General features: G+C 36.6%; 1 protein-coding gene across 1 annotated transcript; it reads right to left on the bottom strand.

Annotated features, from left to right (window-relative positions):
• Window positions 1-2,988: 2,988 nt before the first annotated feature.
• Window positions 2,989-8,158, bottom strand: LOC116255107 (uncharacterized). The gene is made up of 5 exons (XM_031630864.2): window positions 7,968-8,158; window positions 7,185-7,370; window positions 5,368-5,616; window positions 4,231-4,539; window positions 2,989-3,390 (listed from the first exon to the last, which is right to left on the bottom strand). Exons 1-4 carry the CDS (start codon window positions 8,061-8,063, stop codon window positions 4,264-4,266), a joined length of 807 nt encoding a protein of 268 aa, XP_031486724.1. The 5' UTR covers window positions 8,064-8,158; the 3' UTR covers window positions 2,989-3,390; window positions 4,231-4,263.
• Window positions 8,159-12,886: the final 4,728 nt, after the last annotated feature.

The following is a 12,886-nucleotide window of genomic DNA, read 5'->3' as shown; positions in this document are numbered from 1 at the left end:
AAGAGGGCTTAGCCTACCTATTGGAAACAGGCATGGTTTGCTTCATTAGTTTGTGGTTTGTTATGGTTTGTGAGTGAGTTGTGAGAGTATTTTTGTATGGATTCGTGCTTGTACGGCCTCACACCCTCTCTAGTTCTTTTGTAGTAGGATCGGCCTACTTAGGTTTTTGGGTACCCCGACTTGTATTCATTTTCCTATTGGGTTTGCGTCAGGGTCCTGTCCGGCCGGGTAGTCATTTGTATTAATTTGTTTAAGATTTTGGTTTTTAGATTGCCCTCAAGTAGGTCTTGGGAACTAGAAACCCAGATTGGTTCGGACTTTTTAGTCGCAACCGGTCATGTCCTAACAATATCACTATTAGAGGTTATAGCAGTGATATGCAACATCGGTATAGCTTTATGGGTGACCTTTATACCGCTGACCTCAAATAACGGCGCAAGAAATGCCCAGTATAAGCAACTTACAGCGCCGAATGGAACAGGTAAAGATGACTACCTATGCTTTTACACCGCTAGAGAGATATAGCTGTGCTACCTAGGCCTTGTCTTCCGTTCTTCTCTTGCTTGAGAGTGACTATGAGATCCAATGATAAGCTGTTTAATTAGTTGGATCAAACAAGGTGCAACTTAAAACATGCAAAGCCATTGGCTAAACTTGAAATATTAGCTTCATTAAAAGGTTATTTTCATGTAACAATTTATTAATTGTTCAATTGTATAAACTAAGCTACTTACGATGGCATTTATGTTTCTTTGTTTTATTTCTTTTAGCATATGTAAGAATATATAATAGGCTAACAGTGTAACAAGTAAGAGGTTTAAAATGCATGTTATTTTGGGTGAGAGGAGGGTTATCTCGCCATCTGGGTGAACACCAAAGGCCTCCTCCTTCTTCTTGCCCTCAAGGTTTTGTGACGATTCTAGGTGGTAAGATTACTGTGTGCTTTAACTTGCACGTAGGACCTACCCTTTTTATGGTATAGGGAGTATAGTTGGGTTTCAAACTAAAGACACCTCCAACATGCCCCCAAACCCACCTAGTTGCGCTATGCCCCTTAAAGCAAAATGTAAGTTATTCAATTAAATTAATAACTTTTTATGCCTCATCATAAAGTAACTTTAAAAAGTCAATCTGATAGAATATGAATTCCTTTTTTAATTGCTACATGCGCACTATCTAATCAAAGTGACTTAATAATAATTTTTATGACATCGATGGTGCTAATGGAATAAATCTAAAGACCCAAAAGAAAATTGAATCAACTTTATTTTCCTCCAGGTCTCTGGCCACTTTTTTTTTTTCAAATTTACTTGAGGGAAACTACTATGGACTAAGAGATTTCATCATTCGCCCATAATATAAAATTCCCAAGGCCATTCCCTTGGCCCCCGGGTTCATGCAGCATTTGCTTTCATAAAGGGCAGGCACCACTAAGATTTAAACTAATAACCGGCAGTCTTATCTGTTGCCTTGTTCCTATAAAAATGCTAAAAACATAGCGTAGCTGGTCAGGGTAGTGGTCACATTAGTGCATCCTTGCTTCGATTTTCATGGATGCTACTTCTATCAAGTTGAAGGTGGCCTGCCACCCACCCAGGACTCCAACATGCAGGGATGGGGGAAGGGGCCTTCGGGCCTCCTTTTCCAATGTTGGGGTGTCAACCTTCCGTCATGAAAAAAAAAGCAAAAGTGTTCCCCTAGCCAGACTTATGTATGAGACCTAAAGTGGTGGGCTTAGTAAGAAGAGAACTGTCTGCTAGGCCGCGGTCAGTGTATCGCATTCCATGAGCGCCATTCTCATGCACAAGCTAAAACAAGATGCATCCCTTGAAGTTCAAAAAGATTCATCTTAAAGTTTTTGCTGTTGTTTCCACATGGGTTCAAGATTATGGTTGTCTAGATTTTGACATAGGAAAAAGGACAATAAGTAAAAGAAAAGTGATTTGTGTAGAGTCGACCCATTTATGGGAGAAAATAATGAAAAGGAGGGGTCAGGAAAGTGACTTTGAGGTATTAGTTTCATGCTATATAGGTCAAGCATATACAGAAAGGTTGTGTTTGATTCACCGTGGATCTGAGATCTGCAGTGTCCATGGATTTAAGATCAGACCCCTCTCCCATCTAATCTTCAATCGGTGGTTTCAATCCATGCTACTAAGATCCTCGGTTTGTTTTAAATAAAAGATTTCTCAAAACACGTCTTTTAATACAAACTCGGATTTAAGATCCACAAAGGCAATCTAAGAGATGCCTGATGGTAGGAAAGTTGACAAAGAAAGGAGGTGACTCATAAATGATCTCTACATCAATTATTATTTATTAGATCAAAAGTTTGGAAGGTCCTTTCAGAGCAAAATTATACACGTGTTTGAATTTCTGTGCCTTGTAGATAACGATTTTGGAAGCGCTTGAAAAATCTACCCACATGTTCGGAGGACCAGATTCATTCCCATTTTAAAATGGTGTCATCAAAATAAAAAAATCAGTTTACGAAGTACCCAGTAAATTCAAAAAGAGATTTATGGTTGAAAGATTAGGCCCAACTACACAAGAGGAGAGGTAGTTGGTCTTCTCCAAGGGCAACTGTTTCAGTTTCAAGAAGTCGGCTGCCAGGGGCAACCCAAACTCTTTTAGTTACCATTTTGTCCTTGTAAAGGGTGTTTTCTTTTTTAAGATTAAAGGTATACCAGTCATTTCTGACTCCGAACATGCATTCCATAGAGCCCGAATCTATGACCTGTTTCATTTTCAGTTGGGTTGGAATCCAGCAATTAGAGAACATAACAGTTCTTTTAAACTGCAGGAACAAGGAGTTTGGACTAACTCATGAGAATAAAAACTTTGGATTGAGGGTTCCTAAAAAGTAAGAGAAAGGGGAGACATGTGATGTTCACATTTTGTTTGCCTGCTTCTTTCTGATCTAATCAACATGTCAACAGAAGGATATGTAGCTAAACTTTATGTACATGAGATATCTGACACAGAACATTGTATATAAAAAACTTCAGTATCAGATTGTCAGATAGGGGATACATCTTCTCGTTCATATGCTTTGGTAGAACCAATTGAAGTGTAACTGATACAAGAGATAATAATGTCAAGGGTGTTATTGCCATGTACAAGGTTTTAAGATATTTACATAAAAACAATACTGCTATGAACAACAACGAATCAACAACACTATACAAGCTTTGAGCAAATTTACATAATTCCCCTTGACGCAATTGAAAATGACAGAAAATACCCTGTTAGTCAATGTAGTCATTTTCTCCACGCTCATGAAGAACAAACAGCTTATCAAGGAGTAACAGAAAAACTATGCACACAAATATACATCTGTAGAGAGTCAAGGACAATTGCCAAACTTCCAGGTCACGAACATCCAAGGACCTGCAATTTCAAAGGAGGCCACATATCAGCACCATTGATACAGCAAATGATCAATATATTTTCCGATTTTCAAAACAGTAACGTTCTACCAATCACCAACTTTTAGCAGTAAGCTTTATCTACTAAAACTTCTTGACCTTCAAAAATAGATGCAGCACCAAACCTAATTCACCCCAGAGAATGGACTCTCAATGAACTTATATTAAAAAAAAATGACTGATTCACTCACACAAAAGTAACTAAAGCCCATTTATGTTTCATGCTCATCTCTAAATTGTTTGGCCATAGGTAAAGAGGATCATTATGGAAAAAGAGGCGAGAGGGGGCTTTTATGTTATAAACTTATAATATGTAAATGCTTCAGGATGATGCAAATTTGATAGATAGTATAGAGAATAATACTAAATCATAAATACACTCAACCGGTGTAACTAAAATTGTGGCTTTCATCAACATTAACTCTAGAAAACACAAATCAGTCACAGGGATACAGCTCTGTGATCATGCGTCTGTTTATCCATGACAAAGCAAATAGAACCTGATGTGTTTCGTGACAAAAATGGAGAAACCACCATCCTTTTCGTGTTTTTTATATTTTCAGTGTTTTTTAATTTCAACAACAAATGCATTTTTGTAGGTCAATATCTAGAAAAACTTTTAATCAAAGAAGATTATGTATTTTGTTCTTCAAAAGGTTTCTAAGTTCACATAACAATTTGTTCATATGTGTCTTAGTGGTAGTCTATTTGGTTAAAGGTGATCAACTTCAGGAAATTTTTGAGAAAGATAGAAATTGATGGGTGATGCCATTCAAAAAGTTAAAGGGCTGAACCCTGTTACCCGGGAATTTCATGTCCATGTTATGCACTAAGTTCATCTTAAGTGTTGAAAATTGAATTCCCATCCACTTATTTGAACATCCTCCGTTGAAATCTGAACCCTAAGAACCTCATGAACCACACCACGTTCAAGAACCCACAAGGTTTCCTGATTCTCTGGCTTCAGTATGTCAAGTAGAGACACCCTATTTACTCGCACTTCATCACGTTGGCGGAATCCATACACCCAGCGGCCAAGCTTCCACCATCTTACACAGACTCTCCGATTAGAAACCCGACAAAGACAGAGTGCTTCAGCAATGTCAATAGTCTGCAAAAACAGATGGTGTTAAAATAACAATTATAAATGATACAGTCAACCGTTTGGACTTTGATTCCCCAAGGCAATAAAACCAGAAAAGAAACAAGAAGCTGCTTAATTCCCTAAGACAATTTTCTCACTAAGAGAATTTATCCAGGGTGAACCTTTTCTCAAAAAAACCTTTCCACAGTAATATAACAATTTTATCTAGGAAAAGAACATGAAACACATTCTTAGACAACTTTTTCTCACCCATTTGCTAGGTTATGGGGGAACGTGGAAGCAACTCTCATCCCAAGTTTTTCCCACTTTAATTTTCCCAAAAAACAATGGGCACTATATTCATGCACTGAATATGCAATGTTTTTCAACGCAAGCACTTTAGTTCCTGTAAAAGAACAGGAAATGTATACATCCTTGTCATATGAATATACTTGGTGATTTGCTTTCATGTTGTAAGGTTTAGATTGAGCCAACTACAATGATAAAATCATGTAGTGTAATTAGTAAAATCAGTTTCAAATTGCAGACTAGCTTTCAGCTCATTCAAGAAAAGCCCTTATTAGCTACAATACGGACAGACATAACTATGAGATGTCTACCTGATCCACATTTATCGGCTGTTTTACTTTCATTCAAGTTAGTATCACTCCTAACGATAAGCTCATTATCATGATTCATTTAGAAAAGGTATTAAAATATGGTCACATACCAAATCCCGATCAGAATGATTATAGTGATGTCTTGAAAGCTGAGTCTACAATATACCAAGCTGGTTATATGTGTCTGTGTGTGTCCATGCATCCGAGAGAGAGAGAAAGAGAGAGAGAGAGAAACCTGCACTTGAAGCATAAAGATGGAGTAGTGGAGACCAATCAGATTGAGAAGTACATTGTTCTCCTTCGTAAATATATAAAGTTGGACATCCTTGAAGCCCAACTGCAAATCACAAAGAATCTTTACAGCTTTTAGGTAATCTCCAACTTCAAGTGATTCATGCGACGAACACTCCGTTACAAACTTGACAACAGTTGCAGCTCTATCAGCCATCTCTCTGTGCCACTTCACATACACACCCTTCCATACCTGCAAGATGGGGCACCCAAGTTATTGAGAGGATATCCCAGAAAGGAGCCCTTTTTTCTCTTTGTTTGTTTAAAACATTTTCAGGTGTGCTTTTGTTTTCAAAAGATGAAAAGACAGGACACTGCAGTCATTTAGGCTTACCAATCCCATATGGATGAATAAGTATAAATAACAAGCCTATCAAGCTAATTGAGTGGGACTAATTTGGTACCAAAGGCATATAACAGCAGCGAACCAAGATAGCCTCCTAAAAAAGATAAAATAACCTATACGGCTATACCAAGTAGGAATTCAAGTTATAGTTGGATGAGCTCGACTAATCCTCTTTTCAATGTATGTTCTCTGAGACCCTGCTTCATTTATTAGACTGTTTCATGGACATGGCTGTGATCTGCTATGACTCCCATGTAATGGAAGATGGAATAGGGCCAAGTAACATTTTCAGTATTAGTATCAGAGATGAACCATTTATAAAATGGTGCAGAAAATAGAAATTAGGTTCATCAACCATATTAACTGAGTCAAATCACTTCATTTTGCATTTCTACATTCCAAAAACAAATGAAAATTAACTTAATATTGTCAAAAATGATAATAGTATAATAATGAGACGTTGTATCATCAGCCTGCCTTACTCATAAGGGGAAATGCACTATATATCATACAGTTCAGCTCAACATGGGCTACAGTAACAATCAAGTCCTAAGCATTTTATCTGTATATTTGAATCTTCAGGACTCCATGCATAGGCAGCTCAATTCAAATGATCATTGCTTAAATTCCTAAGTTTAACTCTGTACGTGAGAACTGCATAGAGATCTCCATATACAAGCAACAAAAGGCAGGACTGTTGCACCCTAGGTAGCTGAAACTGCCGGTTGATACTTAGAAGGCCATGCCCCTAAAAGCCTAACCAGGGATTGGCTAACAAAGTGAAATTAAAATTAAGAGTATTAACTCAAACAAGCATATAATTAAAAAATGAAACTCCTCGTATAATCTTTTTCTGAATTAGCAAAGTTTAGATACCTGTCCCTTAAGCTGCTGCCTAGGCATCAAATCACTAGATTTTCATGTATAGGGAGTGTATGCAACCTAGGTGGTACATAAGTGAAGAAACTGGCTATATATACCTCTAGATAAGATCCGGTGCCTAATTGAACAAGCTATGTCAAATGAATAACTATCTTGAATAACCAATTTGGAAAAGGTTGTCTCTAGAGAGTGTATTCCTTTAAGCACTTGAAGCACGTTTGATACCTTAGCTATCTCTGGTTCATGCACGTTGAAGCTAATTCTTACAAAACATTTGCAAATGACAGCATCTTGTCTTTACAAGTAGCCTATCACCATGTGCATGCATAGCATATCCAGACCCAAGTTTTGCATCTATTTGCATAAGCATGTACTTCAGACTTCATCTTCAATTTTCTTGAGGGCATAACCTTCAGATGCATTTATGGGTGAAATAATAACACGCCAGCAACAGAACAATATGCAAGAAACAAAAAATTAAAATCCCATATATTATACCAGGCCATGAAACCGAATATACAATAGTAACAGACCTGCATGGAGGCAGTTGAGGCCTCCTCATCCTTTTCCTCGTGCTTTCCTGTGGTCTCCAATAACTGAGATTCTTCCAAATTGATTGCAGGCCATCTGTCTTTTGATAGTGTACTCCATATTCTATCAGAACTACATAAGTCTCTCCAAGTCCTAGATGTAGAACCCAGGGAACAAAGGTCCGAAACCTGCTTTCAATCAAAAGCCACAAACTCAAAACCACAATAAAGGCTACTAAAAAACACTAGTCTAACAACAGTTTGGAAAGAAAAACAAAGTAAAGTGATCACGCCTTTTTCTTATGATTATATAACATAGAACAAAAGGTTAACATCCGAGTGCATGAGAAGAACAAGGAAGCTCCTGAAAACCATGGCACACAGAAATTGGTCAAAAAAAAGAGAAAGGAAATGAATCACACACCAGGAATTGGTTCTCCTCATCAAAAACATAAACCCAAGTTGGTTCTGCTTAAAAATACGATATTACCGATTGCCGGTTCTACTAAGAATATTCAACTCCATCCAAATACGACCAAAAGGTTTAGATAGGTTCATCAAAAAACACATAATAGAAAAAAAATCCAGGATGGAGAAACCTCTCATAATCTGAAAGAGCCCAGCAAAATCCTATCGAAAACTTCATATGGGCATCTCAACAAACGTAAGTCTAATCGAAGTAAATCATGTTTAAAATAAACCGACATAGAAAAACGCATCAAAATCGCGAAACGTCAAACACTCTCCATCCTTGAACCAAAAAACCCAAAAAAAAAAGGTGAATACCGGGAGCAAGGACGCGATGTGGTGAGCAACATCATGAGGAAGAAGATCTTCCGCCAAACCCCGGCAGGGATGAGAATTTTCGGAATCCGCAACCATCTGACCTCCGGCCTAACGAGACCTGTTCGACGGATGTGACCTGTTAGACGAAAATTTTGAAGGATATTTGAGGATTTATGCCATTAACCGCGGGAATGGGCACGGCGCCAGAAAGCACACGGGAAAAATAGACCAGTAGACACAGAAGTTTTTATTTTAAACCCTAATTTCAAACATAATCCCACGGCGGGATCTCATGTTTCCGAATTTCTGCATAAGGGTTTAACTTCACACTCAAAAACCTCCTTCCGCTTTTGCCTGATAATTCATGTGAAAGTTTGTCTGCATAGTTGGTTAATTGAGATTGTTTCACCGCGAGAGGAGATTGTGAGTTGCTTGTATAACTATCATCTCAAAAAATAGGCCAAAGTTAAATATATATCTTAAGATTACAACATTTTTAAATATTATGATTATGAGTGTCCTTCCTTTTGGTTGTGTTTGGATGTGGATGGGGTATTGCACACATATCAATTATAGTGTCGCAATTCTATTATTTACATTACATCAATTATAGTGTCGCAATTCTATTATTTATTCTATTATTTAGATTACAGAGAAATAATACCCACAAAAATCAAACCGACAATGCACCACCTATAAGACCAACTATGTTACGTTCTTCCGAGTGTCATAGTACTTTGTTTTTAAGTATTATGATATTCACAGTAACTTTTTTTTTTAAGTGGGTGGCTTTTTTAAGAGACTACTAATCTCCTCCATGTACCCAACTAATTCATAGAATTTGCTTCAAGACTTATTAAGGTTTAGAAAAATACCACACTGAAACTTAACAACAATTATCTCATGATCTAAACCCAAATCCCTTTATAAGGTAGACTACATTGCCGTTCAATACACTGCAACCCTTATAAATTAAAGCAAACTTTAAAACCAAAACTTTTGTGTACTTGACAAACAACTTGAAACCGTTTGATTATTTAATTGTTTGTCAGAAAGTATTGTGCTGTTGAAAGAGATTTGGGAATGTAGTAGATTTTCGAAAACTACCAAGAAACTGAGGTTTTAAATCAAAATTATTTATAAGCTTCCTCCGTTTCGTCATGAACACGTCTATTGCCTTATCGCTTTCGCAAGCCAGGCTATTCAAATGGGGAGGATGGATTCAGCATTGCGTCTTGGTTAAGAATTTGCATTTTAAATAGTCAAAATGCTAATTGGTGATAGTTGAAACAAAGGCTAAAAACTTTACTTGCTTTTATATAAATTTACAAATTAACTTATTCTGTTTTGAATTTATTTATAAATAGTTGTTTTATAAAGGTGCTTCAAGGGGCATAGCGTAATTAGATGTCAAGGTGGTTCACATCAAAATTTTCATGTTTGAATCTCATGGTTACTATCATATTCCTTATGTTCCAAAAAGTAGTAAGCACAACACTCGAGTTGAAAAATGTACAATAAGTCCACCTATGTATTGAAGCAAAAGGTTTTATATCAAAGGGAGTTTCTTAAAAAAAAATTGCATTTGTTTCCCTAGTTTTAATTTAATTAAACCAATTTGCATGAATATAATTTTGAAGGTGGATATGGATGAAGAAGGTAGTTAAAACTGCCCAATGAAAATTTGGGCGGATATTAGACTTGGGAGGATGACCTGCCATGAGTTAGTTTCAATTCTAGAAAAAAATCTTGGTTAAATTAGTTGTTCTTTTCCTTGAAAGGGCCATGCAACAACCTAATTGAATTGTGGACTTGATCATACTGATAAGATCAATTTGTTGTAACTCTTTTTACGCAAATATTTGTTTATCAAAAAATTTTATGCACTACAGCCTTGCAAACTTTACTATGTACCCATTTATCACACCCTATTATGCACTAGGGGAGCTAGAATTTTTTTTTTTTTTTTTTTGGTGGGGGAACTCATTCAATACCTTTAATTTTTTTAGGCACTTACATGTATAACAATCAAATATATCAAAATATTAACATATATATTAAACTAATTTTGTGAAGCTGGTGTGGGCCAACTGCCCACACCAGCCACCATGTGGCTACGCCACTGCTATCATGTGAGCATACCTTTCAAGGGAGAGAGAAAAATATGTAATAAATGAGTTTTTTTTATGAAACCTTTTGTTTCTTTGAGGGGTATTTCAGACTATTGAAAAAACAAATTTATTTATATATTTGTGAATTAATCTATACTCTCTTATTTCATTAAAATTGATAACTTAGGTATCATATAAGTTTACCCACACCTGGAAGTATATCAACAATTTTAAAGATCTGTGTGACCTGAATCAGTGACCTTCAATATCAAGAACCATTCAACAAAGAAAAACATAGGATATTTAAATGCATTGACTTTCCACCTTTTAGTAACTTTTTTTTTTAAAAAAAATAGCTAGTCCATTCTAAATAAAACTCAAGTCTAACTTCTTGCATTGACTTTGTAAAGATTCTTTAAGAAAATCATATAACTCTTTCCTCAACGAGTCTTCGCTAGCTGATAGACTTCACATGCTTCCTACACCCAAAATGGTGGTGTGGACACAAGTTTCTCATTGGTTCCCTGTTTCAAAAGTCGACTTAGAAGGCCAAAATCAATTAATGAATTGAGGTCAAATAGAAAATATAGAGCAAAACATGAGTTGTGTAGGAGGCAATATCTTAGTGGCCTTGTCGAGGTGCCACCAGTGGGAGAACCAGATATTTGGATGAAGAAAACTCACTATATATTTGAAGAGCATTTTATATGTAAACATGTAAAGTTTTGAGGTTAACGCAAGTAAGAGATTGTTATTGGATAGTGTTGACAATTGCCTACAGATGCCCACATGTTTTGCCCTTAGGTGTAGCGGCAGAGCCAGAAGATTTTGGTTAAGGGGCACTAAGTATGATTTTTAAAATTTTTAAGGGGCACAAATATGTAATTGAAAAAAATTGCACAGAAACATCAACATAAAAACATGAAGTTTTTTAGAGTCAATGTAGACAATTACTCACACGTAGCCCACACCTATCTCCGGGTGTCAAATTTCAAGAGACTCCTCCATAGTAGCTTCAAATAGAATATAATAAACCAAGTTTCTTGCATAGCTGCAGTGTTTTAAGAGTCATTGCAACATAGAGTTTCTAGGCTTTTACAACACATTGCTTAGAAGGTCATCTAGAATTTGAGGCTGAATCATGTCTCTTATTCCTCCACTAATTTAAGCCAATTTCTATTGAAACACTGATAAAACATCACCAAAATTGTAGGTGATAATATTGCCAGTTGCAGACCTTCATCTCCTTTAAACAAAATGAGACATACCATCAACATATCATCCAACAGTTTAGTAGCTTCAAGTCATTAGAAAAAGCCTGATGCGTTGGATTTCTCAAAAATTAATAGGGCCACTCCTAGGGGTGTGTTTAATGTGCCTGAACAAAAAAAAGTCCGCAACAAACTCTTTTCTTGAAAATCGTAAGTCTTTTTTCTTTCGTGCATATGAAACAATAGAGAGCTCGAGAAGTTTTGCCTTAGCAAGTTGATGAGGTTCTGATTACAAGAAGTATAGCACAGTTGATTGGGCTAAGAGTTTGTGAAAAAGTCTTTAGTGTGATTTTCATAGGTGCTATACTAAGTGTCTTTAAGTAGTAGAGTGGGGTATATAAGTGGAACGGTACACTGACCATGAGAGGTCATTTGAACAAGGTGGAACACTGCAGAATAGTGATAAGAGTAAATCAGCAGGAGCAGTAAAATCAGCAACAGACGTTAAAAATAAGAATGTCTCAGCAATCACGTTCCTTGATGAGAGTAAATCAGCTGGAAATGTTAAAAATAAAAACGTCTCAACAAGACGAGAATTTAGGAACGAGATTGCTGGAAGTGTTAAGGTTGGTGACAACAAAGATAAGAATGTGCTAGAAATTAAGGAAATTGCTGGAGACGTTAAGAATGGTGATATTAACAACAAGAACATTTCAGCAAGACGTGATTTCAGGTATGTGCTGGAAATTAAGAAAATCATTGAAGATGCTGATAATGCTAAAATTGCTGAAATTACTTAAAGAGAGATACGACAATTTTTCCTTCATCCATTCCACAAATTGTGGATCTTGTAAATATTTTTTTTCTGTATATATACGTGTAACCACTCGTTGTAAAAAATAGTGAGAAAAACATTCTCCCTCAGCTATCAATTTTTACATGGTATTAGAGCGCTACAATTCTATGCCCTCACAAAGCTCGCAGACTGCCTCACTCAAATACCCATATCCTTTCAACCTGAATGTCGCCAATTTCGTTTCCATCAAATTGACCCAGTCTAATTTTCTCTTATGGTAGACGCAGGTGCTTGGATTAATCAAAAGTCAGATATGTCAGGTTCTATCGATGGAGAAACTCTCATGCCTGATAGATATTGTTAAGGAAGGTTTTGGATAATGATTGAGGAGCCTATAATTGTGGATCTAATTGGCAACGTCAATCCCCTATAATTGTGGATCTGATAGATTTTATATCTTGCCATATTGTGTTGCCATATTGTGTTGTAACCTCCCATCATATGTACTCTATATATTTGCTGTATTCCAATCAATACATAATATAGAAGAGCTTATAGTATTTGCTTCTGCTCGTGTCCTCTCTTTCTCTTTCTCTCACGATATTCTCAAGGTCTTCTCATGGTATCAGAGCAGGTCTCTGTTATCGTCTGTCTGCAACCCAGCAAGTTGCACTTGCTGTGTTTCTGTTTGCCGTCTCCCCTTTTCCTGTCTAAATATCTTGGTGTCTTTGTTTTTCACACACGAGTCACCCAGTGTGACTTGGTGGTGAAGAACTAAGTTTTTCCCTCTTCTTCAGTGAA

Source organism: Nymphaea colorata, chromosome 5, assembly GCF_008831285.2.
Source record: "Nymphaea colorata isolate Beijing-Zhang1983 chromosome 5, ASM883128v2, whole genome shotgun sequence".
Lineage (NCBI taxonomy): Eukaryota > Viridiplantae > Streptophyta > Magnoliopsida > Nymphaeales > Nymphaeaceae > Nymphaea > Nymphaea colorata.
Note: the sequence above shows the minus strand (reverse complement) of the source record. Positions and strands in the feature narration are given on the sequence as shown.